This window comes from Chrysemys picta, chromosome 8 (genome assembly GCF_011386835.1).
Source record: "Chrysemys picta bellii isolate R12L10 chromosome 8, ASM1138683v2, whole genome shotgun sequence".
NCBI lineage: Eukaryota > Metazoa > Chordata > Testudines > Emydidae > Chrysemys > Chrysemys picta.
Genome location: NC_088798.1, coordinates 105,102,637 through 105,129,882, shown reverse-complemented (window position 1 = coordinate 105,129,882; position 27,246 = coordinate 105,102,637). Strand labels below are relative to the sequence as shown.

Genomic DNA, 27,246 nt, shown 5'->3' with positions numbered 1-27,246 from the left:
GCCAAGGTTTGGGCTGCTATCTGTGCAGATGCAACATGGGTGGGAAAATACCAGCAGCCTCTTACAAGGGATTTTGGGCAGATTAGAGGAAGCATTGTCTCTCTCCTGAGCTCTGGTAAGCAGGAAGAGAAAATTGGACAGCCACCAACTACTCTCCAACCACTCCTAGCGCTAGAAAGGAAGTTCAGGTTTGCTCTTGAACATCCTGCTGTAATAGACCTTAGCAACACCCATGCGCCTGTAGCTCCTTCCTCTGCTGAAACCGTTCTCTCAGTTGTAGCATTGCCATTGGCTCTGTGGCAATCAAATGCCCCAAAGTGGGAAGTCAGGTAGGAAACAAGCAGCAGGAGCAGAAACTAGTTTTCATGCTATCATCAAGAACAAAACCAGGGCTAGAGAAATACAGAAAATACGCACTGAAAGACGCATTGATTCTCACTCAAAGGGACTGCATTTTCCAACAAGTGGAAACTGCTCTAGGCAGAAAAATAAATAAATAAATGCTTGCATAAGTTTCTCTTCTCCCCTGCCCCTCTTAAAAAAAAAGTGACCTCTCTGTCTTTTCTATGTGAAATTTATTTATTTGTATATATCGATACAGTTGGTATGGCCTTAATGCTCCATTTAAGGACGTGTTTTGCTATATGGGCACAGAGTGCAAAGCAACTGCTTCCTTAAGAGTAACATTTTTACGTCACGATAAACAAACCTATAACTTATACAAGTACAATTTGCATGAACACAGAAGCTATGGCAGATTATTTTTTTGGCTTGTAAAAACAAATTAAAAAAAGTTCTATTTCAGCAGTTTGAAGATGGAATGTAAGATTTCTGTTGTAAGTGTATATAAAAATATATATATTTATTGAACCATACATTCATGCCGATTCCAATTAAAAAACAAAATAAAAGTTTTCTGAAATTTGCTTTCGGTGGATTTTTAGTACCGGAGAGGTCATTTTAAAGCCAGTGCTAATGGCTGAGAAGTGCTGCTCTCCTTTAGTATTTCATGGACATTTAAGTAGGATCATTGTATTGTGTACTCTAATTTTGCTGTGTGGGGGGGGAGAGAGAAGAATCTTCTCATTACTGCTGCCCTCTGAGCCCTCATCTACACTGCAGTTCCTCACAATGCTAGGGTTTACCCTTGCAGTACCGATAGTTTTTCATCTATCCAGATCCCCAAACCTTTTTTGCTGCTTTGGACATTAGCAGGGCAGTAGCAGTTCAGGAATATAGCCTGATCTCTTTTACACGACAGACTGACTCAAGCAGGATATAGGCCCAGGTCTGTTATTAGGTCACCGACTAAAAGGAGTAACTTTTTACTCTGTTAAACACAGGTGAGTGTGCCCTGTACCCACGTACTAAGTGTCAAAATGGCTTTGCTTTCCCCAACCAGCATCAACTGGTGTCCAGATGGCAGGTTGGGCACATTTTTTCTTGCCTTTAGAATAAGTTGGAGCCTAAAAACAGCATGTTAGAGGTGATTTCCTAGGAACAATGGTATTTCTTTGTACTGCTCTACTTCCCAAGTTCTCATGCGAGTTGAAGTATGGTTCCTGGCCCTGCAGTATGTTACCTACTTGTTCTAGGGAACTATGTTTATGCATGGGCACTATACGCCACCAACTCTTTAAACTACCTTTCTGAGAACTGTTGCATTATGTTGCTTGTACACAGCACTGTATTTCATTGTTGAATGAAGTGATCCCTGCAGTGCCCAAGGCTTTTTTAAAAGACCTTATTCAAGCAATTTCCTCAAAACCGAAGCCTGGGAGAGAAACAAGAGAGGAGGGACACAATATTTTCCCTTTAATGCTTGATAAGGCAACTAAGTATTGAATTTCCATTAGCCAGGCAGCTCATGGTACAGTGCTTAAGCCAAGACTGGAAATCCCTGTGAAAAAGAGGGCCATGGGCAGCTTTTTATACTTCCCCAATGCAGGCCATTTTCAGCCTCATGCCCCCCCGTTTTAAGGCCTGTTTACATTAAAGAAACACTGAAGTATGCCATTTAGTAAAACGTATTTCTGATTAGGCATGTCAAGAAGTTCACTATTAAATCCAATTATTATGTAGCCAGCCTTAACCAGAGAACATTGAAATAAAGTTTCCCAGAAGGCCTGGGGCGGTAGTTTTTCCGTTACCAGGCAGGCTGAGAAAGGTATTGCTGGAAAGAGAAACAAGGACAGGCACAAGCGGTAAATGCTTTAGCAGGAAGTGATCAGGCAAATTGCTGGTATTCTCAGCCATGGGCAGCAGCATGCAGGGAGAGCTATCTGCAGCTACAAAATACCATGTCTTTACCTTGAAAATCTCGGGCTCAGTTTGAGACACGGGGAGGAAATGAACGCATGGATACTGGAACTTCTCCATGACTAGCCATCCTTGCAGAGAAATTCTTCCATGAAGGGGAGGAGGTAAGAGATCAGCTATTTCTCTCCAGTTCAATGCTGCAGTTGCATCCCCCCAAATGAACACTGGCAGCAAGAAGCACATCAGAGACTGCTGCCTGTTTACTCTCTTGGGGCTCACACTACAAGGTGCAGACACAGGTAGTCCCTTTTTCTGGGCCAAGACAAATGTTCGCCAGACACATGCTATTTTATAGCGCCAGCAGCCGCTCTTCAGGACAATCACTCTGTTCATTCAAGGCACTGCACCTTCTACAAGCAGAGGTTGCACAGCCAACATCTGTAAGAGTATCAGGGACAGCGGTTCATGCACTGAAATCCATCTTATCACTCAAGGGACCAACAAAAACATCTTGGCGTACGAGAGGTGGTTAAGCCTCTTGGCTATGCTTGTCCACTGAACAGGGCCTGCATGCTATAGGAGGGCCTTAGCACAACTGTGGACTATAAGGTTCGTAACAGCAGAATCATTTCTAGAAACACCCTTTAGCCATTCAACCGTTCCATCCCTCTTCAGTTTGAGCTCTGACCTTAGCTTGCTAGTTTAATAAAATGTATTACGTTCATGCTAATTCAGCTGAGGGGGGGGGGGAAATTACAAAGACCAAGACATTTGACTGAAGAGAGGGTTTAGAGTTGACTGAACCTTCCCCCCCCCCCCCCCCCTCGATAGAATTTACCGTTCACCTCCCAATACTTATAGAAAGCTCTAATTCAGGTACGTTTACATACACAGATTAGAACTGAAGCCTCAGGACATGCCCTGCATTCCTTACAATGTAGACTTGACAGTACAATGCTAAATGCGTACGGGCTAGATCAGTAGGTAGAAGGCAAAATAGGTACATTTATACTTTTGGCACTAGTGTTAATTCCACACGAAAGCCTGCTCCTTGAGAAAGTGACTATGCACTTGTTACCTCTAACCTAGAGAGGGGAAGGCTCAGTTTAACACCCCGCTGCGTTTTTGTAGAAGTCCAGAACCTCAGGAACCCTTCAGAGCAAGGCTTACGAAGGCCTGCTGCTGCCTTACTAAGCAAAGGGGCCTGTTCACTTGGAACAAGTACTTCCTCTTTACCGGAAAGGCATTGGGAACAGGCATATGCCGCCACAGTGCCACTCAGATTTGGCAGGGCCACTCTGCCACAGATGAACAGAGGAGCAGACATGCCAACACTGGGTGATGCTGCAACGTGTACCAGGTTGCAACACCTAGCGGGAGGAGGCGGGCCCACACCCATGGGACAGAAGCCACCATGGGTGCAAGGTGGGGTCATCACAGACTTCATTCAGATTGTTACTGTGAACATCATGACCTCCATGTCAAAATTGTAGCCCTAATCATGAAGTCATATAGTTTGAGATGCTGTTGGTGTAAACTTTTTAAAAAGTAGTTTCTCGTATAACAAAACACATTAAGGTTTTGCATCTTTTTAATTTTTGCATTTCATTCACCTTAGACTATGAAAAAAAATCTGGTCAGTTTTGCCTCCTGTCTTTCTTCCGGCACTATAACAATGATGTGGTTCACACCACAGAAGACTGGCTGTCTAAACAGAGGCAGCAAACACAAAACCCATTTAGGCCTTGAAAGTCTTCTCCACTGCCCTCCTGAAATTATATTTTGAGCCCAAAACTATGACAAAATCCCTTTGAGGACATACTCCTTTAACGAGTGGAGAGGTGTTCACAGCTCTGGCATGTGCAAGGCATAGGTGCTATTTACTGAAGCTTTGATAATCTAAAGGCAGTATCTGTTGCTAGAGTCGGATTTCTCCCATGCAGAGGCCGTTCTCCCTCCCCCCTGCAGTATATTATACGTACCCGTCATTATGGAGCTGTAGTTGTGAAAAGCAATGAAACAACGCCAGCGGGGAAGACTTCAGAGAAAGACTTGCACTTAACTCCTTGGCAATGGTAGACACTATGTTTTCCTGAGCTGAAGTTGGGAAAACCATTTAGAACAGACACTACCAGTTATTACCACAAGAGGGAACTGTGTATTTCCTGTATGTCTGTGCACTAAAGTGGCACACTGCGAGGATAGTCATTACAGTTAGCTCTGCTCAAGTGCCAGGACGTGCCTCTATACTTTTGGGAGCAGGTTAAAAAAGTCAAGTCAGTCCGTAAAAGGTCTGAGGAGAGGTGGGTTGAACACCAGTTTTTAAACAAACATTGAAGTCTCTGACAAAAGCTTCCAATGACTTTAATGAGGTGTGGACCGTTTAAACTACACCAACTCTCACATGTAACTTTTCTGGTATGGTTTATAGTGACCTCCCCCTGGCCACAGACAGCTCTGTTCTAGTTTGTAAAGCAGAATGTGTCAGAGGCCACGAGATATGGATATGCCATTGCATCACATCTGCACAGATCCTGCATTAGAAAACCCAGAACTTAGACACTGAATCCTGGTTCACATGAAAGACAATTACTAATAAGCTCTCCAGGATGTCCACTGTGATGCAGATACTGCAGGGGGCATAGGATATACCATCCAGTCACTTCGTATCAACGTAAGGTGGTGGTGCATGGAGCCACCGCTCTAATCTGACCCCAATGGCTTCTGATATTAATCTGGAAGCAAGACTGCCATTTTCTGCCAGATGTTTTTCCATACAATGGAAGTTAAACACCATACCTATTACCAAAATAGCGAGCTGTGCACCGGAATCCTTTAAGACTGGTGTAATAAAGATTGTACACACAGTCTTGTCTTTTATTTTCAATTTTAGTGGAATCTGAGAATGAATAAGATATTTATTCAATACCAGGAGTATATACCAGCAATTGATATGCTAGAGGTGTACTGATTGCCTAATTGTCAGAGGCTACATCTGATCTAGGTAGTTTCACCTCTGCCAGAGGGGAGTTGCTAAACGGATGCCCAAACTGCAAAAGCGACTCCCCTTCCCCCCCAATAAAGAACAGAGTAAGTATACAGGATCCTAAAAAGCACATTTACATTTCAACAATAAAAGATATCTACAACCACAGTTTCCTAGTCACAACAGGAGTTGTTACAAAATGGCGTAACTTTTCAGTCAGCTGGAAAAAGCAAACATTCAGCCAACCACCACCGTGCTTTATAATATTAGACATCTCTACCTACTACCACAGCAGAGATTGGTTCAGTTTCCAAACCACCTTTTGTCATTATCCTAGACAAAGGTAGTGATGGGAGGAATGGAGAGGAAACTCCCCCTTCACAAGAATTCCAACATACTCCACTTGATAAAGCAAATCTAGACTTTTTTTATTTTTTTAACAATTTGCCAAGACTGGAATGAGAGATAAATAGAAGGCACAACAATTTTGTTTTTTTTTTTATACAAATACAAACTAAAACATGAAAAAAACCTCCCTATTTCAATAAAAAATTTCACAAGTTCAGGAAAAATGTTTTAAGAGTCAAGTTCTAGACATTTAAAACCTATCTCACAATCCAAAATTTGTAAGTGGTAAAACAGTAGTTAGAATTCCTTTTCGTGATCATGTATCAAAAGAAAAAAGATTCTATGGATACCCTTTATTCCACTTTTACAGCGCCACAGAAAGAAGAATGAATGTCAATTTTTCAAGTGGCAACATGGCCAGACCAGAGGATGTGCACATGACCCTCAAGGGACAAACAATAGTTTCTCCTGCCTTGAAATGCTTGCCAAGTGCTAGGTTTTCCTACAGGCTCTTGAACACATGCAGGTGAAAGATTATTCCACTGACTGAAACGCACCCAATTTCAATATAGAGCGCAAAAAACAAAAACAAAAACAAACAAAAAAAAAAACACACCACATTCCTTTAGGAAAGACCCACTGGTATACACACACACAAAAAAAAAAAATCCAGTCCGTAAGTTTGCAGTGAGCAAGGAACTTCCATTCTTTTCTTTTTAAAATCCACTTTTCCTAAAATATTGTTCCACAAAGCTGGAATCTGGGACAAGGACTAGGGGGGGGAAAAAAAAAACCAAAACACAAAACCATAACAAACAAAAAGGGGCCAAAACAGTATCAAACGTAGCAGTCTATAACAGGCCAGGGCCACATTCCAAGATACCCAAGGCTGAAATTCACAAATCTGCAGGAACAAGGGTTTGTGCCACCATGCCAACATCCTTGATGCATTCACTGGCGTTGCCCGATGCCCCTTCCAGCTCCAAATCCTGGTTTCTGAGACATTCCTCCACGTGGAGGCCCTCGAATCCCACCTCCCAGCCCTCCCCGAGTGCCTCCAGGTCCACGTGGTCTGTTGTCTCTGCGATCACCCTCCCTGGCAGCTCGTGTTTTCTTCTCCTCCACGTTCAAACGCACCTCTCCCCTGAACATGATGGGCTGCAAGAGAAAGAAAAGATTTACGAGCATTAACAATGCAGCTGTAACTCTCCAACAAAGCCTTTCACGTGGGTAAGTTTATGCTGTTCCCTTCAATGGGATTAATATTAGGAATGGGAGCAAGCCAAGAAAGAAGGTTAAATGGCAGCTACCTATTTACAGGTTAAAAAAAATACTACATCAGTTTTGTACTCAGCCAGACATTTTGTTAGGGTGGCAGGAGAAGGCTATGGGGGGAAAAAGAAAGGGACAGTTGATCCATCCTTCCAATTGTTTGAACAGTGACTTCTCGGGCAGTTGAACACTTTACATGCTCCACCTTTCCTAGCAAGTCGTTGGAGAAGATGAGCTTGTTTCACTGACACACTTTAGTGCAATGAAAAGTCATTCAGATCACTGCTAGTTCCAGTTCACTTTTCTTCTGTTTTGAAGCAGCTCAGAGGCCCATATTGCACCCTTCCTGCATTCTGGGGAAATCCTTCATTTTCAGCAAAGCAGCATTTTATATTGTGTGATGAGGAGTTACTGAGGGCGTGTCTATATGGCAGCAAGAGAACTACCCTAGTACACGAAGCCACGCTCTGGGCCTTTCAATGTGCTGCAGCAGTGCACACATGGGGAGTTAGTGCACGGTGTGCTGTAGATTCACCACCTGGCTTGCGACACAGTAACTCACTGTGTAGACAAACCTTGAGTTGGCAAATTGCACTGAAGCAGGGAAGAGGCCAATCAGAACATATGCCCTATTAGCACTAAAAGCTAAATAAGCTACTGCCACAAGGCTGAGGAATTAAGTCTACAAAAAGCTAAGAAATTCAAGAGTGAGGGTTCCTTCATACATATATCAATTATCTCTCATTAGAGACCATGAATTATTCTGGATGCTCCAACATATAAAGAAGGGCTTGAAAATCCCCCTTGCTAGTGACAAGCAGAAAGCTTTTCAGCTAAGATTCCCACTTGATGATCCGTTCCCCTGGAGCTGCCCTGGCATGAGGGGTACCAACACCCTTCCCAGCAACCAGGTATGGGAATAGGGTTTAAGTATCTCTCTGTCACTTTGCCCCTAAACTTTACTGGCAGGGCCTCCCTTTCACACGAACTGCTAGCAAGCAGGTTTAGCTCTCTGGTTGATAGTTTACTAGTAATCTTTAAGTCCTGATATGCAGTATTTGCAATGTAGCAGAGATAGTATTGTTGCAAGAACTGGTCTAGAATTAAAGGAAACATGCTTGTGTCCAGCATACTGTGCACGACGGCCGGAGAAAAATCAATACAGATAACGAAAGTTAAATTACAGATGAAATAAGGGTTCTGAATTATTAGAAGTAAACAAATATTTGAAATGTTCAACCCTGGGTTAAATACACACAAAGCCCCCACTACGGTCTTATATTACCAAGAAGGAGAGCATCAGTGTTAATTATACTTTAAGTCTGACACAAACATTCCTTAGAGCCTGCAGATTTGTGACTTGCAGGAAAAGAGCACAAAAATGATATAAACAGAATTAATACAGAAAAGGGCCAAGGACTGGCCATTCCTCTCCAAGAGCCTGTAAGTGTGATGTCACACCAAGGGGGTGAAAGAGAAGTGCCCCTGACTGCTGCGAACTACAACTCTCTAACTGCTGGCTGTACGGGCGCAGATGTGTGTGGGTGCAAGGTGTTTAGATCTACCACCTACACAACAATCCCCATGGGGTCACTAGCTATAGCCTTTACATTCTTAGTGGCTGTGGCCAGTCTGAGAGCAGGTGACTCTGCACCCTGCTTGTTTAGGGTGCAAATTCCTTCTTCAAGGAAAACACTAACATGGTTCCCCCCGCTTTTTCAACGCTTCTTTCTTTGGGCTCGGTTTTCCATGGCAGCCTTATCTTGCTTTTGGTTTGCTTTAGGGATGTAAATATCCGTTCAAAAAGTTAACTGTTTAAATGATTTAAATTATGTTATTTAAATGGTTAACCAATTGAAGGGAGAGGGGCTGCTCCTGGAGCAGGCAACTGGCAGAGTCTGGGGGCTAACAGTTAGGATTTGTTAACCCGTTAGACTAATGCTTACCGATTAACTGTTTAGGTTCGTAAAATACTAGTTTGCTTCAGCACTAAATTTGGCCAACTGTGTGTGTTAATTTCCAAACAGCATGAACACGTGAATCACACACTTATTCAGAGTGGTTCATTTATGGACGTAAACTGGGGACAGAGGAAGAAGAGAGGGGCTAAAAATCAGCTGGCTAGAAGAATGTCCCTTCTCCTTAAGGGTCAGACAGACATTGCCCACCATTAACAGAGGAATGAATTCAAATACATTATTTTGCAGAATCCAATCTCTACTGGTCCAAACACCACCACCTTACCCTATTGCTAAGGATCTTCTGAACTGGTTCAGGATCATCGAACACCACAAACCCAAAGTTAGGGAGTTTCCCACCGCTGTTGATGCGGAGTTCCACAACGTTCCCATAATCTGCAAGAGAAGAGCCAAGTTCTTTGGTCACACATTAGAATGTTCTGCAGAAACAGACATGTGCTTATGGTTGCAGCCCCAAAACCCTGTGGTGAACACAGCAAAGTCAGCAACTTACTTTGGAAGAAGTCCTTCAGTTCAGTTTTATCCACATCATGAGGAAGGTTCCCAACAAATAGCTGGTGACTGTCTGGGTACCTAACAATCCGTCTAGTTTCCATGTCACCCTGCTCACCTTCACGAACTTAAAACAAAAAACACTTGCTTAAAGCCAATCATCATGCACAATACCTGTACAGTTCTAATCATCAGTGTAACTGGCATGCAGTAAGATTCAGACTCAAGTTCTAGTGGAATTTCAATAATTTTCACAATAGCCATGCATTAGAAACTCACACTGACGAGCAAACAAAACAAAATCTAAATACTACAAACTTTTTTTATATTCGTGAAAGTTCATTTCTAAAACAGAGGTTCAGGTCCAGATCAGCTAAAACAGCAACAGTAGCAGGAGTGATTTAGAATATCTATCATTAAGAACTGAAAAACCAACTCTAATTGGCACATGGTATATTGAGTGCCTCATGGCTCCTTAGGCAATTAAAAGGTGATAGAAAGGGGGAAAAAAGTCAAGTACTTATGCTCTTCTAGCTTTTCTTACTTGGTCTAGGCCCTCTCTGTGGTGGGATGCTTGTTCGCTGCTCCCTCACCCTCTGATCCCTCTGTGGCCTCTGTGACGGAGTCTGGGATTCAGGCTTGGACTCAGGACGGGGCTGCAGAAATGAACAACCAGTAAGTGATATGTAAAACCAGGCAAGGCTAGTAGCAAGGTTCATTTTTCAGAGCTTACTATCAAAGTTTAGATTATACTGAGATAATTTCCAATTTGCAAAAGATTGGTAGTTCTTTTCATCAGTGGCTACAGAATGCATTTCAGCTCAAGTTATACTTGTAACGTCAAAATGAAATGCTGTTCTGTTTTTACTGTGTAGTGCTCAGTCAATAAAATGTACCCTGGGGCTACACAATGTCAGAAAGGGAGATGAAGCATATCTTGCCTAATCATGGCTGAAAGATTTTAGTACCTCTAACTTGGCAAGTTTGCCCAAGCTCTGTGGAACTGCCCTCACTAGATTTTTTCATGTTTTTCAAGGCAGATACCCTCAACACACACAGTGAACACATTTGGTCCACGCTGATGAAGGTTTTCTTCATAGCTACAAGGGTTACAAATGTGATTTTTGTTTAAAAGATTATTTAGAAAACCCCTAACAATTCCAAAACCCCATCAAGAATCCTAAAATGAATGCTATAAGCAGGGAATTTCTACTGCATATTTTCCCCCCAGGTCACCAAGTAATTTGTGATTAGTGCAGAATTCCTACTTGTGAGGCTGGTACTTTCACAACATGAGGTGGTATTCCCAATACTGGAACAGCTCCACTGGGTGGGAGGTTCTTGCTGGTTACAGATGCCCATGAAAATGTCTAAAGGAATAAATAGCGTTACTTAGTAACTCAAGGCCTGCAAGTTTTAGTTCTAGCAGCAGGCCCAGACCCTGAGCTGTGCCTCTCAGAAGTGGCAGCTGAGGTGGTGGACACAGCTTTAAAACCGCTTTTGAGCCTTCCGAGTTCTGGGTCCAGCCCTCAGCGGTTTCCCCACAGCTGCCTATGAACCATCCCAACTCAGAAAAGCTAGAGTGCAGAGTATTCCAGCCACAGTCTCACTCCCAGCAGTAGCCTAGGCCTATTACACTAGGCCTGTGGCACCCATGGATCCCCGCCCCCTGCTGCAATGGCGGAATCAGAGGGAGGAGGGATAGCTCAGTGGTTTGAGCATTGGCCTGTTAAACCCAGGGTTGTGAGTTCAATCCTTGAGGGGGCCACTTAGGGATCTGGGGCAAAAATCAGTACTTGATCCTGCTAGTGAAGGCAGGGGACTGGACTCTATGACCTTCCAGCTCTATGAGATAGGTATACTTTTATTTCCATAGATTATTTGTTTCCAACCCCTGAACACTGCATAAATTGCATAAACAGGCAGGGATGCAGCACAGAATTGGGGCTATTGTTAGACTCCTCACTGCAGGGGTTACACCCTAACCGTATTTGGAAAGGTACGGTCACAACCATAAGTTGGCTGGGCATAGTCTGGCTTTAAAAGAAGAAAAAATTCAGTGGCTACTGATGCTTATTGATTAAATTTTCACAACTGTGCAAAATGCATTTTAAGACTTCTTTCTATCTCTTTAAATTTTCACAGTTGTGGGAAGTTAGATGGGGCAGATGCTTATTTAATGACAGCAGACATATAACCGTTAACACACAAACTGTCAATATCACAGGTCAAAATATAAAAGTAATTATGCTGAAATCAAACTCTAATAGAGGGGTAGGCAACCTATGGCATGTGTGCCAAAGGTGGCACGCGAGCTGATTTTCAGTGGCACTCACACTGCTCGGGTCCTGGCCACTGGTCCGGGGGCTCTGCATTTTAATTTAATATGAAGCTTCTTAAACATTTTAAAAACCTTATTTACTTTATATACAACAATAGTTGAGTTCTATATTATAGACTTATAGAAAGAGACCTTCTAAAAAGGTTAAAATGTATTACTGGCACGCGAAACCTTAAATTAGAGTGAATAAATGAAGAGTCGGCACACCACTTCTGAAAGGTTGCCAACCCCTGGTCTAATAAGTTCTCAAGCAGTATTTTTCTTACTTTGCCTAAATTTTGATTAACAACCACCAATAAAAACCTAATCCTTCCAAGCCTTACCATAAGCATTCAATTTAAGGACAAATTCAAGCCAGTTTCTGGAGCAAACTGAACAGGTACAAAATACCGAGGGCCTTGATAACGTGTCGTCATATTGAGATACCAGCAACCAGCTAACTGACCAATCGCTTTTCTGTGGATAAGCTCAATTTGAGGTGAAAAGGACAATTCAGGAGCAGGAGAGAAAAGTCTTATGCAAAAGAATTTGGATACTTCTCATCCAGCTACCCCATCTTGCCAGAGCAAAGATGATGGTGTGTTCTACATAATGAAGAGGAGAAAAAGGATGAACATACAGATTAAAGTCACTCATTTCATTACCCTGGAGTCCTCTTGCACCACAGGAGCGGGGTCTGCAGGGACCGGAGAAGGACTCTTTTCCATAGTCTCCTCAGGAACAGTTTCCTCCAATACTGGCTCAGATTTTTCTTCCTGCACTTCTGGTTCTGGCTCCGGTTCAGGCTCCGGTTCAGGCTCTGGTTCTGGTTCCACTACTGGCTCCTCCAGCTGTTCCTCCAAGTCATTGCTATTGAAGAACACCAGGAATGGAAACAAGATGTCTTTTCAATTCGGATAAAGAACAGTATTGAAGGCAGGCTTCTAACCCAGGTATGCAAAGTACAATGCAATCAAGAGGAGCAGCACAGCAAAATTCACTTCACTAGGCATATACTTAGAACGTGTTATATCAGCTGAAAACAGTTGCTCAGCCTCACAGCTAATAGTGTATCATTTAACAAGGTTTATGCTACAGCTTCTGCAGCAGAAGCCTGACTTCTAGACATAAAACATTTTCATTCCTGACTTCTCTTCACATTTGATTCCAGACCTGGTCCTTAAAGAAATCACACAATGCAAAGTTTGCCTTCACCATATTAAGAGTATAATCTTTTTACCTTACAGACTGCTCGTAGTAAGCACCGGTATCATCAACTGTCTCAGGGGTCTGCTGTCTTTCCTCAGGTTCCTCCACCTCCTCCTCAGATTCTAGAGTGGGTTAGGGAAGGAAGAGAACTCAAGTTACACCTATCACACTGTCCAAGCTCAAAGGGATTCTTTCAAAAAAACAAAACAAAAAACAAACAAACAAACAAAAAAAAAACAAAAACAAAAAACAACCACCACAAATTTTTGGGAAGTTTTATTTTAATATCACTGCAGGAAGAAGGACCGTACCAGCGACTGCAACAGTCTGTATTCCACCAGCCCATGCTGAAGTACCAGCAGTACAGAAGGGACAGGAAAAAAAAATTATATATATATATATATTATATACACACACACACACACACACACACACACACACAGGAGAGACAATTTGAATTTACTGCAAATATGCCTTCTCATAAGAGAAGAATCTTCTCTAGTCTGAGAATTGAGAGTAGTTTACTATGCCCACTAATGCCACAAAAATCTGGCACTGGTAGAATGCTCCAGGATCCTGGTACTTACTTACCCTCTGGAGGCTCGGTGTCCGAATCACCAAAAACCTCATCTTGGTAGCGGAAGATGTCGTTATGGACATAAAACTTATTTGCAACAGAACCCTGCAGGCAAGCAGGAATAAGAAGTTGGTTCCATTATATTCAGTCTCAGAGCAAAACATTACATGATTATGAAGAGTTTACAGCCATAGTGACAGATCCTGGTCAGAGCTCTGCCCCCTCCTGTGACACTCTGGCTGTGCGGAAGTAGCAACTGCCCCAACAGAGGGAACCTCTGGGTGGCACAAAACCAGCAAAGTTGCTTCTACACTCAGCTCCCAAGCACACAAGGGACATTCTTGGGCAGGCTATGAGGGGAGAATACTAGCATGTGCTGCACTCCAAAGAATCACCACACTAGGTGATGCACCTTAGAGCAGATTTGTAGTTGAGGTTGCCCTAAGCTATGATAGGACTGGTTTGGCCTCCAGTCAAGCAGAGGATCACGGGAGTGGAGAGGTTGCTCTGTACCACTTTTTGCCCCCCATTCCATATACTGCACTAAGCAGTTTATGGCCCAGATCCCTAGGTTTGGCCAGTGATTAGGGAATATTTGCCAGTCTATGAGGAAAAACCTATAAACTCATCTCCAATATGGAAAATTCAAGTACTAGGTTCATATTTGCTTTGATATACTTAATTTTTCAAATAGAATAAAGGCTTGACACGCCTGTCAAAATGGAAATATTGTTGCAATCATAACAGCCACTCCACCATAATAGCAAGCACACAGCTGTAGGTGATGAAGAGAACTAGGATAACACCCATAAAACTCTGCAGAAAGCAAAGAGACACTGTACAGCTTTTGAAAGAATTCCTGAAGCAGAAAGGAAAAATGCTATTCATTCCAAACAAGCAACTATACCTTGCTTCATTATGGCTGACAGGATCAATAAGGCCAAATTAAAGCCAAACAAAAGGTTAGCAACTTTATCTAGCTGTGGATTTGAAAAGTTTTTGGGGGGCCATCTCAGTAACAACTTGAGAACAATAGATCACAATTAGAAACAGACTTATGGGCTTGGAGCTGCTCTACAATAATTCATGAATACTGTAGGTTGACCTAGCAAATTGGATGTTTACTGTGTTAATATATAAGGAAAACAAGCAGGAAGGAAACAGAATGGCTCAAGATAAGACACCTGTTGATAAACACAAGGGGGCATTAAGAGACAATGCTAGGATGTAAAAAGCCTGGGAACCAAAGTCAAAAAGACTATAGAAGTTTAAAAGGGGACTAGAGGTGGTTTTGGAATTAATTGATAAAAACTTAACATTAACAAGTCACGGGGACCAGATGGCATTCACCCAAGAGTTCTGAAAGAACTCAATGTGAAATTGCGGAACTATTAACTAAGGTTTGTAACCTGTCCTTTAAATCGGCTTCTGTACCTAGTGACTGGAAGTTAGCTAATGTAACGCTAATATTTAAAAAGGGCTCTAGAGGTGATCCTGGCAATTACAGACCGGTAAGTCTAACGTCGGTACCGGGCAAATTAGTCGAAACAATAGTTAAGAATAAAATTGTCAGACACATAGAAAAACAAACTGTTGAGCCATAGTCAACATGGTTTCTGTAAAGGGAAATCGTGTCTTACTAATCTATTAGAGTTCTTTGAAGGGGTCAACAAACATGTGGACAAGGGCATCCAGTGGACATAGTGTACTTAGATTTCCAGAAAGCCTTTGACAAGGTCCCTCTCCAAAGACTCTTACGTAAATTAAGTTGTCAAGGGATAAAAGGGAAGGTCTGTTCATGGATTGAGAACTGGTTAAAAGACAGGGAACAAAGGGTAGGAAATAATGGTAAATTCTCAGAATGGAGAGGGGTAACTAGTGGTGTTCCCCAAAGGTCAGTGCTCGGACCAATCCTATTCAACTTATATATAAATGATTGGAGAAAGGGGTAAACAGTGAGGTGGCAAAGTTTGCAGATGACACTAAACTGCTCAAGATAGTGAAGACCAAAGCAGACTGTGATGAACTTCAAAAAGATCTCACAAAACTAAGTGATGGTGCAACAAAATGGGAAATGAAATTTAATGTGGATAAATGTAAAGTAACGGACATTGGAAAAAAATAACCCCAACTGTACATACAATATGATGGGGGCTAATTTAGCTACAACAAGTCAGGAAAGAGATCTTGGAGTCATCGTGGATAGTTCTCTGAAGACATCCACGCAGTGTGCAGTGGCAGTCAAAAAAGCAAACAGGGTGTTAAGAATCATTAAAAAAGGGATAGAGAATAAGACTGAGAATATATTATTGCCCTTATATAAATCGATGGTACGCCCATATCTCGAATACTGCGTACAGATGTGGTCTCCTCATCTCAAAAAAGATATACTGGCACTAGAAAAGGTTCAGAAAAGAGCAACTAAAATAATTAGGGGTTTGGAACGTGTCCCATATGAGGAGAGATTTAAAGAGGCTAAGACTCTTCAGCTTGGAAAAGAGGAGACGAAGGGGGGGATTTGATAGAGGTATATAAAATCATGAGTGATGTGGAGAAAGTGGATAAGGAAAAGTTATTTACTTATTCCCATAATACAAGAACTAGGGGTCATCAAATGAAATTAATAGGCAGCAGGTTTAAAACAAATACAAGGAAGTTCTTCTTCACGCAGTGCACAGTCAACTTGTGAAACTCCTTACCTGAGGAGGTTGTGAAGGCTAGGACTATAACAGCGTTTAAAAGAGGACTGGATAAATTCATGGTGGTTAAGTCCATTAATGGCTATTAGCCATGATGGGTAAGGAATGGTGTCCCTAGCCTCTGTTTGTCAGAGGATGGAGATGGATGGCAGGAGAGAGATCACTTGATCACTGCCTGTTGGTCCACTCCCTCTGGGGCACCTGGCATTGGCCACTGTCGGTAAACAGGATACTGGGCTAGATGGACCTTGGTCTGACCCAGTACGGCCGTTCTTATGACTCAAAAGCAATGTTCCCTCTAATTTTTCCCATGCATGTGAGGAATGAATTTTGTTATGTGCACCAATATGGAGGTGATGTGTGGTGTGGGTAGGGCCAAGGAGTTCAGGGTGCGAAAGGGGGCTCAGGGCTGCGGCAGAGCCTTGGGGTGCAGGGAGGTGAGGGTTCTGGGATGGGGGTTGAGGATGAGGAGTTTGGGGTGCAGGCTGCCCTGGGGCTGGGAGGGGAGGGAGAAGAGAGCTGCCTCTCCCCAGCAGCTCCGGGACTGGAGGGGAGGTGGTGCGGCAGCTCCAGGACTGGAGGGGAGAGGGCCGCCTCTCCCCGACTGCAGCAGCTCTGGGGCTGGGGCTGCAGCTGCAGGAGAGGTGCCTCTCCCCGCTGCAGCCCTAAGCACCTGCCTGGCAGTGCAGCTTAGAGGGAAGCTAGTTCAAGAGGGGCAGGCAGTTGTTCAGGGAAAACAAACCCAACCCAGGACCTGCTGCGGTGTCTGAAGAAGATAGACCTGCCTTCACTACCATGAGGAGAAGTGTATAGTAAGAGACATGTATATACCAACTATTTTGCTGCACTTTGACCGTGTCTTAAAAGTAGTAAAATAACACTAATGACTTCTATTTCAAACAGAAAAGGGTCAAAAGAAATTCATTCCATTCTATACCAAATATTAACTACTTTTAATCCATCTGTATCTGGATAGCACACCATAGCTCGTGTCTGTGATTGGACTTCAGAGAAGAAAAGGTGATTAAATACAGAATACCAAGCGACTGATGAGTAATCTAAATGAAATCCCTGAAAGCATCCTGACTTTATGGATAAGTCCAGTGTCATATTGCCCATGTAAGCGTTAGAGAATTTATTAATAAGCTCAGAGACGAACTCTTTGCTGAGATGCTGCATAGTAGTAGTTGTTTCCCTAATGGTGCTGTATTTAAGAAGTGATATTTGAGGTATGCCAAATATAAAAAGTTTAATAGATCACAAACACGAAAGTGGGATTTTAGGTCAAACTAAGTCCAGTTAGGAAAGGCTGGAGACATGGAGATTAGGAGCTACCCTCAACTATACAGCCTCTAGAGTAAAGGCACGTGCTCAACATAGCAAGATACTTGTAAATAAGATGGGTGGTCTGCAATGATGCTCATCATTGACATCTCTTTCCATGCATTAATCATGACTCAAAGATAATTTGTTATGAACTACCAAAGTTGAAAAAGACTGGGAGCTACAGCTTCCAAAACGGAAATTGGAAACTGCCAAGTTAAAAATAATGTCACTCAATTATGATCACTTTCTTCACTCCCACTTTCAACTGTCATATGATTTTGAAAACTGCTATTTTGAAAGCAACTGCAGCGGGAAGTCAATACTTTATAGCATCAGAAAGCTTGGAATGCAAGTCTTCAAATGTAGGAGAGCTTTGTTCTCCAACACTAGATGTTTGAGGTATCAGCTGCAAGATACAACTGTTAAGTGGGGGATCTGCAATATTTTGAGAATACCTACCTAAGCAATATTTTAATGATACTTACTAGCCACAACTCAAAATGTGACATCCCCTCCTGATACTGTTCCAGGTTAGCATAAACAAATTAAAGTAATGTAACTTCTTAAAGCATTTGCAGCACACCACTGTTGGACTCTTGTGCAAGAAATACTTCCCAATTGGAATCTTCAGATTCCAGTGGTGAGCTGAATAGCTACAACTATTTTCATGTCAGTACTAGCACATGGGTTAAAGTAACAGCAGAGCTCCATAAAGCATACCTCAGGTGCAAGTACAAACGTCTGCATGAACCTGCGCACTGGCTGCATGTTATTGGAGAGTTCTCCCATCACCTGGACTACAACACCATCATTAAGAGTAGCATGGGCATCCACATGACGGATCTTTGTGTGGCAGTCCTTAAAGTTCAGTGACAGCACCTTCTTGTGGATGTCCTGCAAAAGGCAGAGAAGAATCAGTTACCCATTTTCTAAGATAATTCAGTTTATCAGAAAGACTTGTATAGTGCAGATTGGTGGGTATAGAGATTATCAAGTTTAGTGAGAGGCTTGCGGCCTAGGGTTGCCCTCAAAGCCCTAGAGAGCATAGTCCCAAATGCCACTCCCCCTTGGTGTAGTTCTTTATATTTAAACTTTTCTCAATACCTTCAGTCTTCACTATTTTAGTCTCTCTAGGTCAATCTGCTGTTTGGCCTTTCCCCCCTCCCTCTCCAATTTTGGTGCCACTTGCAAATTTGATCATAAAAATGAACTCACATCAAGGCAACACAGACAGACAGACAGGCCATGCCACGCGCTTTTTCTTCTGAGTTGAGACAAGAGTCAAAGAGGACACTTGGACTTTGCTTTAGTTTGCAGAAGATATCATTGCCTGAATACCATTAAATGCTTCACCACTGACACTCTGCTTTAATGTGGTGTTCTTATCAGTATTTTATATCCATCTCCAAATTTCATAGCTTTTGACAGTTTTGGGAACACGTGACAAGTTTGCCTACCAAGCACAAAAGGATGGCAAATTATTGCAAATTAATTCTCAAGTCCCAGAATAGACTTCTCCAAGATGTTCATATTGCACCCAGTAAAACTACAAACACCTCAGAGAGTATGGACACACATATGCTCAGTATCATCTAATAGACAGATCTGCTTGAAACACTAAACAAGCCAGAAGATCTTAGATCAGAAAAATCTAACTGTAAATATTTAATTCCCTGCAAAAGTATTTCACTCAGTTTTACAGACGCTTACAGATTGCCCATAGACTGCATCAGCTGGTTTTCCATTGGAATCCAAGCCACCATGGACATAGGAAGAATTCTTTCCATAAAATCTGTAAAAGAGGGAATTTATAGATTAAGCCTTGTTGCATTAAAAATTGAATCATGTTACTGGTCTTCAGCAGACAGTATTTTACTATAAAAATACTATATTTGAACTAAGTCTTATTAACAGCACACAGTCAAGATTGCTCAGTCCAAAATTTCAGCGCAAGCAAATCCAAATTCCTATTTGCAAGTATTTGTTCTTCAAAACCAAAATTCTTCAGTTTTCCTACCGCAAGGTGCAGAGTTCAGCACAGAAGATAATACTCTCACTGAACAGGCCCTCGAGTTTTCTGCTCTTTTAAAAGAATTCAAGGGGTGTCTAAAGTCACCTAGCCAGTTCCAGGTTCTCTGGATAGGTTTTAGGAAGACAGTACTCTGGAATCTGTCATCTTCCCTATGGGTAGATACTCAACGATACTCAAACCACTGGTAGAGGCTCAAGACACCAGTTTTGACATACAACTGTACTCTGGAAAGTGGCCTCTAGAAACAGCAGTGTTCATATGTTTATTGCTTCAGTGATTTCTAGATCAAAATTTGCTCAGTTAAAACTCTTTTATCCCAATTAACTGCTAACCCTGTAAACTCACCTTAGTATATAAAAGTCAAGTTGAATTATTTCTGACTTAGACACTTTCAACAAAGAATCTGTAAGTGGAACTTGGTTCTGTTGACTGCCAATTTTACAGACTTTTCCTGATCATAATTACACTAGATTGGTTTTATTACACTCTTAAGAGGAAATAGAATTATTTTAAACAAAAAACTGAACAAGCCATGCCAGCCCTAGTACCACTATTTACCCAAGTAGAGCTCCACTGACCCTAAAGGACACCAAATGACTGCAGAAAGCCTATAAAGACTGTTTTTTTAAAAGGTTCTTAAACACATTTGCATGCTGACTCTCAACCACAGCCTAGAGAAGCTTTAACAAAACCATATTCTGCTGGAATATGCAGTTCCATCAAAATTGAAATCCCTTGTGAAATGTTTTTGATTTTGCCAAAGCTTTGTTTTGGAAGAAAAAAGTTCTGACAACACCCATTTCACTATGTTCGGAAGGAAACATTTTGACTTTGTTTTCAAACATTGTTTTGAAAATTTTATATCGTACACAAGTTTTGACTAAAAAAAAAAAAAAAAAAAAGTTTTAATCAACCCAAAACAATTTCTTCACATTTTTTTTGTGAGAGTTTAGAAATTCGTATCTTGAAATCCTTTGCAAAATGAAACTTCCATTCTATACATAGCTCTAGTGGAGACATTTAGTATTTATTTTAATTTTGACACGTACCACAACTCATCTATAATTTTCCTTCTAAAGTCAGCAACCTAGTATGCAGGAGCAACATCACAAGAGTGAGAATGCAGTGATTTACAGACAGAATAGTATCATCTTTAAGAGACTGGGGGGGGAGAGCGGTGGAGGACCCACAAAAGAGGCCTGTTTCAGTCAAAAGTACCTCGACACTTCCCATTCAAAGTGCTGCTAAGCAGAATCAGTGTCACAAACTACAAAACTTTGCCTCTCATTTTCTTTGTACAATTTGCCAAGGCTATTTCTGAGAAATACGAGTAATACTTCCTAGACACTTGGGTGGCTTGACAACCCATTCAGTTAAGTGAAGAGCTTCTCCTGGCAAGTGAAGGACATACATCCATTTCTGTAGAAATTCAGCTTTTTAAAAGAGTTCTTGACACTAGTAATTGCAAAATAAACTTCCTAAGCGTGAGCCAATGCAATGCAGTCTTATGAGACAGCAGCAAGCCTCGCAGCTTCACACTGCTGCCTAGGATAATTAGCAAGACGTAGGTTAGTTTCACTCCTGCTATTCAGAACTCTCTGGACAGCAGCGAAACTGACAGGACGCATGCGAATACGTCTCTGGTGCTGCTGTTTTGGAAAACTATGAACAGCAGCACATGCAGGCACTAACGTATTCGGGAAGACAGCCAAAAAAACCCCAGCTAAAGTAGCAGGAAACAGCCGCCTCCACCATTAGAGCCATCAGGAAGTTCAATGATTTGGGGAGCAAAAGAGACAGAACCACCAGTATGGTCCACCACAGCTCCCTGCTAAGGATCTTATCAGCCTTTTCCAGCAGCTGGGATTGGTGCTAGGCTTTGTAGGATCCTGGTGTGCTCCTCTCCCAAGCCCAAAGCTCATCTTCCATATCAACCTAGTCCTTTGGCTAGCAGGTGCCATCTGGCAATATTTAGTCAAGTCCTGGTTATAAATTATATTCAGAAGGATATTTTATTAACCTAGAGACTTAAAAGATACTAATGTGCAAACTACAGGTGAAACTTACATTTTATAGCTTCTTCTACTATTTGCTAAAATAGCAGTAGTATTACAGAGCAGAGAATTTTGCCAGCAGGTACAAGTTAGATTAGAATAAAAACCCTGAGAATATGCAATAAACTGTGTCTGGACTAAATGAGTGGGTTAGCTGCTCTGCACACTTGTGAACAATTCCAAATCATCTTCACCCGATACCCGGTGACATTTATGCATGAAGAGGATTTCAGGATTGTGGGAGTTCTTAGCTTATGTAGTGTGGTAAAGCCTAACCCCAAGCAAGCATAAGTCTCCCAATGAATGATATATTTATTATCAGGGTGGACCTATTTAAGTCAGCAAGCAGGAAACCCTAATTTAAATAATTGATTTTAACCTTATTTAGCATTTGCGCTGGTTTTTCTAAAGAAAGGTTAATTTTCACTGCTTGGTATAACCATTAAAATGTGTTCATTTCCAATCAAATATACTAAACTTGGCCTTTACACTTCATGAGTCTTTTTGCTAACAAAAAGAAGGTTATGGGGTGACTATCATAGTTTATAACTAAACTACATGAGAAACAAAAATGTGATTGATAATAGGCTCTTCAATTTAGCAGACAAAGGTGTAATAAGATCCAAGGGCTGCAGAGTGAAGCGAGACAAATTCAGGCAAGAAATAAAGCACAGATTTTTATCAGTAAGGGTAATTAGCTACTCGAACAATTTACCAAAGACTGTGGTGGATTCTCCATTACTGGTAATTATCTAGATGGGATGTTTGTCTAAAAGAAATGCTCTAGTTCAAACAGGATTTAATTCAGGAAAATTATATGACAGGCGTTATGCAGGAGGTCAAACTAGATGATCACACAGCAGACTCTTCTGGCCTTATAATCTAGGAATATACAGGATAAGCAATATAATTGCTTAAATATAGATATACGATAACATACATTTTTACTTTATGTTAGAAATGCATCATTCATCAGTTTATTTACTAGATAATGATTTCCCTGAGCATGTGTGTCAAACTGCATTTGAATGGAAATTGGAGTTCAGTTAAAAGTGTACAAAATTCAAAAGGGCCCTGCTTTATCTTGAATAAACTAGTCCAAAGGAAAATATTCTCTCTGTACCTGTTAGCTAACCTGAAACCCAAAGTAATCAAGACAAAAAAATATTTCCGCAGAACAGAAACCAGAAGTAGACATGTAAATACCGGCATTCATTTCATTGTAAAGCTGAAAATATGGATACTTAATGCAATAATGTGACATTTATAAAGCTTGAGTTGATCTCAAAAGTTAGAGATTTTTTCCTCTGATTCTGCATAGAATTTAAAATTCCAGAACGCTTTAATTCCTTACACTTTTGGAGCAGGTCAATGATATAATGTGCCTTTTAAAAATTATTTTAATGGATTAAATTACGTGTAGGCCTTAAAAATAGGTTGCCGTAACTTCCGATTTAATTTTCAACAGGTTTATTTTAATTTAAATCTTTTTAAAAAAAGATATTCATTTTTAGCCAACCTTGTTAGTCTTAGAATGAGACCTGAATGAGTAAAGAAGCTTCAGACTAACACCAAACAGAGCAGTTCTCAAAATTTAAGCACTGACAATTAGAAATACCTTAGACAAATAAAAATGGTCTGCTGTAACCTTTACTTTTATCTTCTATGTGGTCGCAGCTGGGAGTGAATTAATTTAATGTAAGATTAGCATCCACCCAGCATCCAAATCTTGCATCTGGCAAGCCAAAAGGAGGGTACAGGTTTGTTACAGTTTATAGCATACATGCAAAGAAAAACAAAGTGAAACATTAAGACGCATTACCTGTGCAGGTAGTCTGGCGCTTGATTCAGCAGAGTATAATACTGCCTCACAAATTCCCGCCCGACCAGCAGGGGACTTGGCTTCTCCATCACCATTTCTTTGGTCAACTGGAAACTGAAGAACAAAAGCTCCATGAAAATTTAGCTCTCTATTTTGTTGTACATATTGAGACATGAGACAACATGAAAGTATATAATTATAATGAAAAACAAACACTATGATTAGTTTTAACACAATGTTATCCACTTAATTCATACGGATATACTATCGACTTTTTTTACTGGGGAAAAACAACAGCGTGAACAACTAGATTTTTGTTCCATTTCATTTCAACAAGAAAGAGTTTAAGTATCCTAAATTCCCACATACCCTGGTAGCAAGCATACAAGAAAGATTCTTCAAGAGGATTTCCTAAGCGGTTAAGTCATTCACAGCAGATTCAAGGTCTATTTACCTCACCTGACTTCACAATAAGGACACTCTAAAGTTTGAAGCCTATGCTACTGTATTAAGACCATTTTTAAAAAAGGTCAGTCCAACCCATTTTTGTCAACAGCACAAAACTCCTACAGGACTCTAATGCAGTTCTAAACAATCTCAAATTTAACAGGCATGCTGGACTGTATTAAGGTAGCCTAATGAACAAAAGCAAACTCCTTCCTTCCCACCCATCTTCCCTCACTTAGCTGATCACGTGTCAGCTAAATCCAACAGATAAGTCAAATGAGTTACAGCTTAGGGCATAGACTGTCTATTTACCTTTTATTTAATCCGACTGGATCAATAATTATAAAAAGAAAATCTTTGCTGCTAAGAGAGATTCACAAAACATCCAGCTTCGAAATCTTAATGTCTAGGTCAGTCTAAAAAAGGACTCCATGTGGTCCCTATGTGCTTCCCCTCAATTATTCACATAAAAACGGTGCAGATTATAAATCAATGCCAGAGTTTTCTGGCTCCCAGTACTGGAGTTCAAGCTGGGCGACTGTTGCTTCATACATCGCCATTACAGAGATGGGTACTGGGATCGGCGCTTGGTTGGCAGTTTTGTTGTTGTTGTAAGGCAGAATACATGATAGCTGGCTCTACTGGCCCTGCACTGCAGTCAGTAATAAAAACCTAGCAAAAGTTTGTACTAAACCAAGCAGATGTTACCCAAAAGGCATATGAAAGCCACTTTCCCCCAGTGTTCAACACCCTAATCCCTTCTTCCTGCAGCCAATCAGGGTTTTAGACATGTGCCATACCTGCCCCACACACCCATCACTCAACTTGAGCCTCAACAGTGAGTTTTAGATTGGTTTCATTCTTTTACATTTGTGCTACTAAAAAAAGCTTCGGGGCTGGAATCGGGTCTCCTCCAACAGCTTGAAGGGGCCATAACAACCTCCTAGGGAATTTCTCCAGCACAAAAGCAGCACAGAACCAACAACGGCAGCCCTACTCTGCCCTCTGGCATAATGCCATCGTGGGGGTAGACAGAGAGAGAAAATAGCCTCTGAATGTTCTATAGATGGTCAGGCAAGGCTGCCCTAAGTCAGAACAGCCTCAGGACCTGCTTTAACTTATTCTGGAGGCTACACCAGCCCAGGAGGTAGCCCAGAATTGGAGTGGTACATAGCCACCTTTGCCCTCTCTTACCTGGACTACATCTTTTGTGCCGCACCTCTGAAGAAGTACAGCACAGCATCTCAATCTTAGGCTGTGTCTACACTGCCACTTTCAGCACTAAAACTTCAGTTGTTCAGGGGTGTGAAAACACACCCCCAGTACAATTATTGCCGGGAGCCGTGCTCCCAGCGATAAAGTTACCACATCTCGTTCAGGGTGGTTATTTTTTTATTGCTGGGAGAGCTCTCCCACACTGATAAAGCATGACTATAACATGGGCAGTGCAGACAGACTCTTAGTTTTGTTATTTTAAAGTGACAACCAATTGGAGTCCATCATAAACCAATTCATTAGAAATATTCTGAAAGCAAAAGTCAATAGCTTCGGTGTTTGACTTTAAGGACATGTTACTTCAAGTGCATCCTAAAAATGCTGGATTCACATGTTCTAATAAAAGCTACGCGCAAGGAAGCAAGTCATTCAAAAGATGAAGAAAACTACAAACAGACATACAAAATTTGATTATTAAGGGATCATAATGGTCCCATTCTCAGTAGGACAAGTCGTTATCAAGATGCCCTGATATTAGCCAAGCGTAAGTTTTGCACAAGACTCAGTCTTCTATAAAGAGCCGGGCCGGAGGGAGATGGGGGGAGGAGATCAAAAAAAGAAACAGCAAGAGACTGTCTCGAGAGACAGAATTCTAATGAACAATTCTGAACAGAAGTCGCTTGACTCTCAAAAACAATAATCAAAATCAAATCCAAGCCTACAGAGTTTTTTTACATTCACATATATAAAGTATTGCTCTTGCCTTTAATTGTATGCCGTCTCATTTTGGGCCAAAGTCTCCGCTCTGCTCTGGCAGCCCAATGGGGATGGAAAGCCAGCTGGGTGCTCCCCATATGTAGAATACCCAGGGAAACCAAGCTAATATAGCTGGCTCTGATACCTGCTCTTGAACTTTTCTTCCCTTCCCCCTGCATCCAGAAGCCCAGTGCACCCCTGAGACAGCAGAACTGCCCCAAATTACCTTCAGGATTCAGGAGTGAAAAAAAATTACTGATTTCCCCTGCCCAGATGCACTATGCCCTGTTCCAGCATACCTGAGGATCCAGCCCTATGCTGCCAGAGAAGAGTGGTTTTGCCCAAATTATAGGCGAGATGCCCCATCAAGCTTACAACATGTGGCAGTCTAATGGTCTGTAACGAAGATAACACCAGAACAATTTAGGAAGAGGCAAATACTGATGGTTTCCAGTATGCACATAGGCATGCAGAGGAAATTATGGCCACAGTGGAGGATGTAGCAGATACAAACAGTAATTTCAAACTCCAAAAAGAAAAGCAGGGAACTCCTGAATATCACAAATTCCTAAGTCTACCTTATCAGATTCTTTATACATTTCAGCTTTATTCATCTGATAGCCCACAAGAGGCCTCCTTCTCTACAGGAACGAAACCATGCAGATGAGTTTTATTCTCGGTTTGGTAGGACTTATGAATAATACATTTAAGTATTATAGTAGCACCCAAAAACTCAGTTGTGACCAAGATGCTACTGGGCTAGGTACTATGAAAATGTAGGAGACAATCCCTGCCCTGGAAGACAGTCAAAAAGACACAAAAACAGACAAAGGTTAGGGAACAGGGATACAACGTACAAGCAAACTAATATGGTGACGCTTGATACAGCTGTGTAAGTTACACATTTAGTTGTTTAAATTGGGGTGGAGAAGGGTGAACAATGATAAGGATTGAAGCAGCATGAGGGAGTCGGAAAAAGGAAAGTGCGGGAACAGCCATGCTAGCTACGACCTACAGCGAGGATTTTGTAGACCCCACATCTGAGATGAATTTTAAGGAATTGGAGGTTAAGAGAATGGCTGAACAGATTGTATCAGGAGTTTTGCCTACATAGGCAGTGGTGCGGGAGAGACTGCGAAAGTGTTTAAAGTGACAGTCTTACTGATGGGCAAAGGCTGGAAACTTTTACAGATTGAAGGAGGAGCATGGCTCAACACTGTGGTGTTACTAGATCAGCTAGGTAAAGTAGAGTTAAGTTGTGAAGGGCTATTTAAAGATGACCTACAGAGGATTAAAAGAAGATTTGTGCTCTCTTCCCCCACCTCCAAAATTTATATAAAAAGAGGTCTAATTTGTGACTTAATAAACATGTTCGTGTTTTACCTTAGCAATATCAGGAATGCCAAAGCCCGGAAAATAAGATTTGACATGCTCCGGAGGATACATATTTGTG

General features: G+C 41.5%; 1 protein-coding gene across 4 annotated transcripts in view; it reads right to left on the bottom strand.

The window, feature by feature from the left end:
* Positions 1-5,652: 5,652 nt before the first annotated feature.
* The window catches only part of G3BP1 (G3BP stress granule assembly factor 1), a 35,956-nt gene continuing 14,362 nt past the window's right edge, over positions 5,653-27,246 (bottom strand). For 2 of the 4 annotated variants that reach the window (XM_065555108.1, XM_065555109.1), the window contains 11 exons: positions 23,376-23,489; positions 19,178-19,259; positions 18,188-18,361; positions 13,457-13,547; positions 12,897-12,987; positions 12,322-12,526; positions 10,605-10,706; positions 9,881-9,992; positions 9,338-9,463; positions 9,110-9,240; positions 5,653-6,751 (listed from right to left, as the gene is read on the bottom strand). In XM_065555108.1, coding sequence (XP_065411180.1) covers positions 6,545-6,751; positions 9,110-9,240; positions 9,338-9,463; positions 9,881-9,992; positions 10,605-10,706; positions 12,322-12,526; positions 12,897-12,987; positions 13,457-13,547; positions 18,188-18,361; positions 19,178-19,259; positions 23,376-23,470 — 1,416 coding nt within the window. In that variant the 5' untranslated portion in view covers positions 23,471-23,489 and the 3' untranslated portion in view covers positions 5,653-6,544. The remainder of the gene's footprint in view (positions 6,752-9,109; positions 9,241-9,337; positions 9,464-9,880; positions 9,993-10,604; positions 10,707-12,321; positions 12,527-12,896; positions 12,988-13,456; positions 13,548-18,187; positions 18,362-19,177; positions 19,260-23,375; positions 23,490-27,246) is intronic. The other 2 variants (XM_065555110.1, XM_065555111.1) reach the window with 1 other exon arrangement.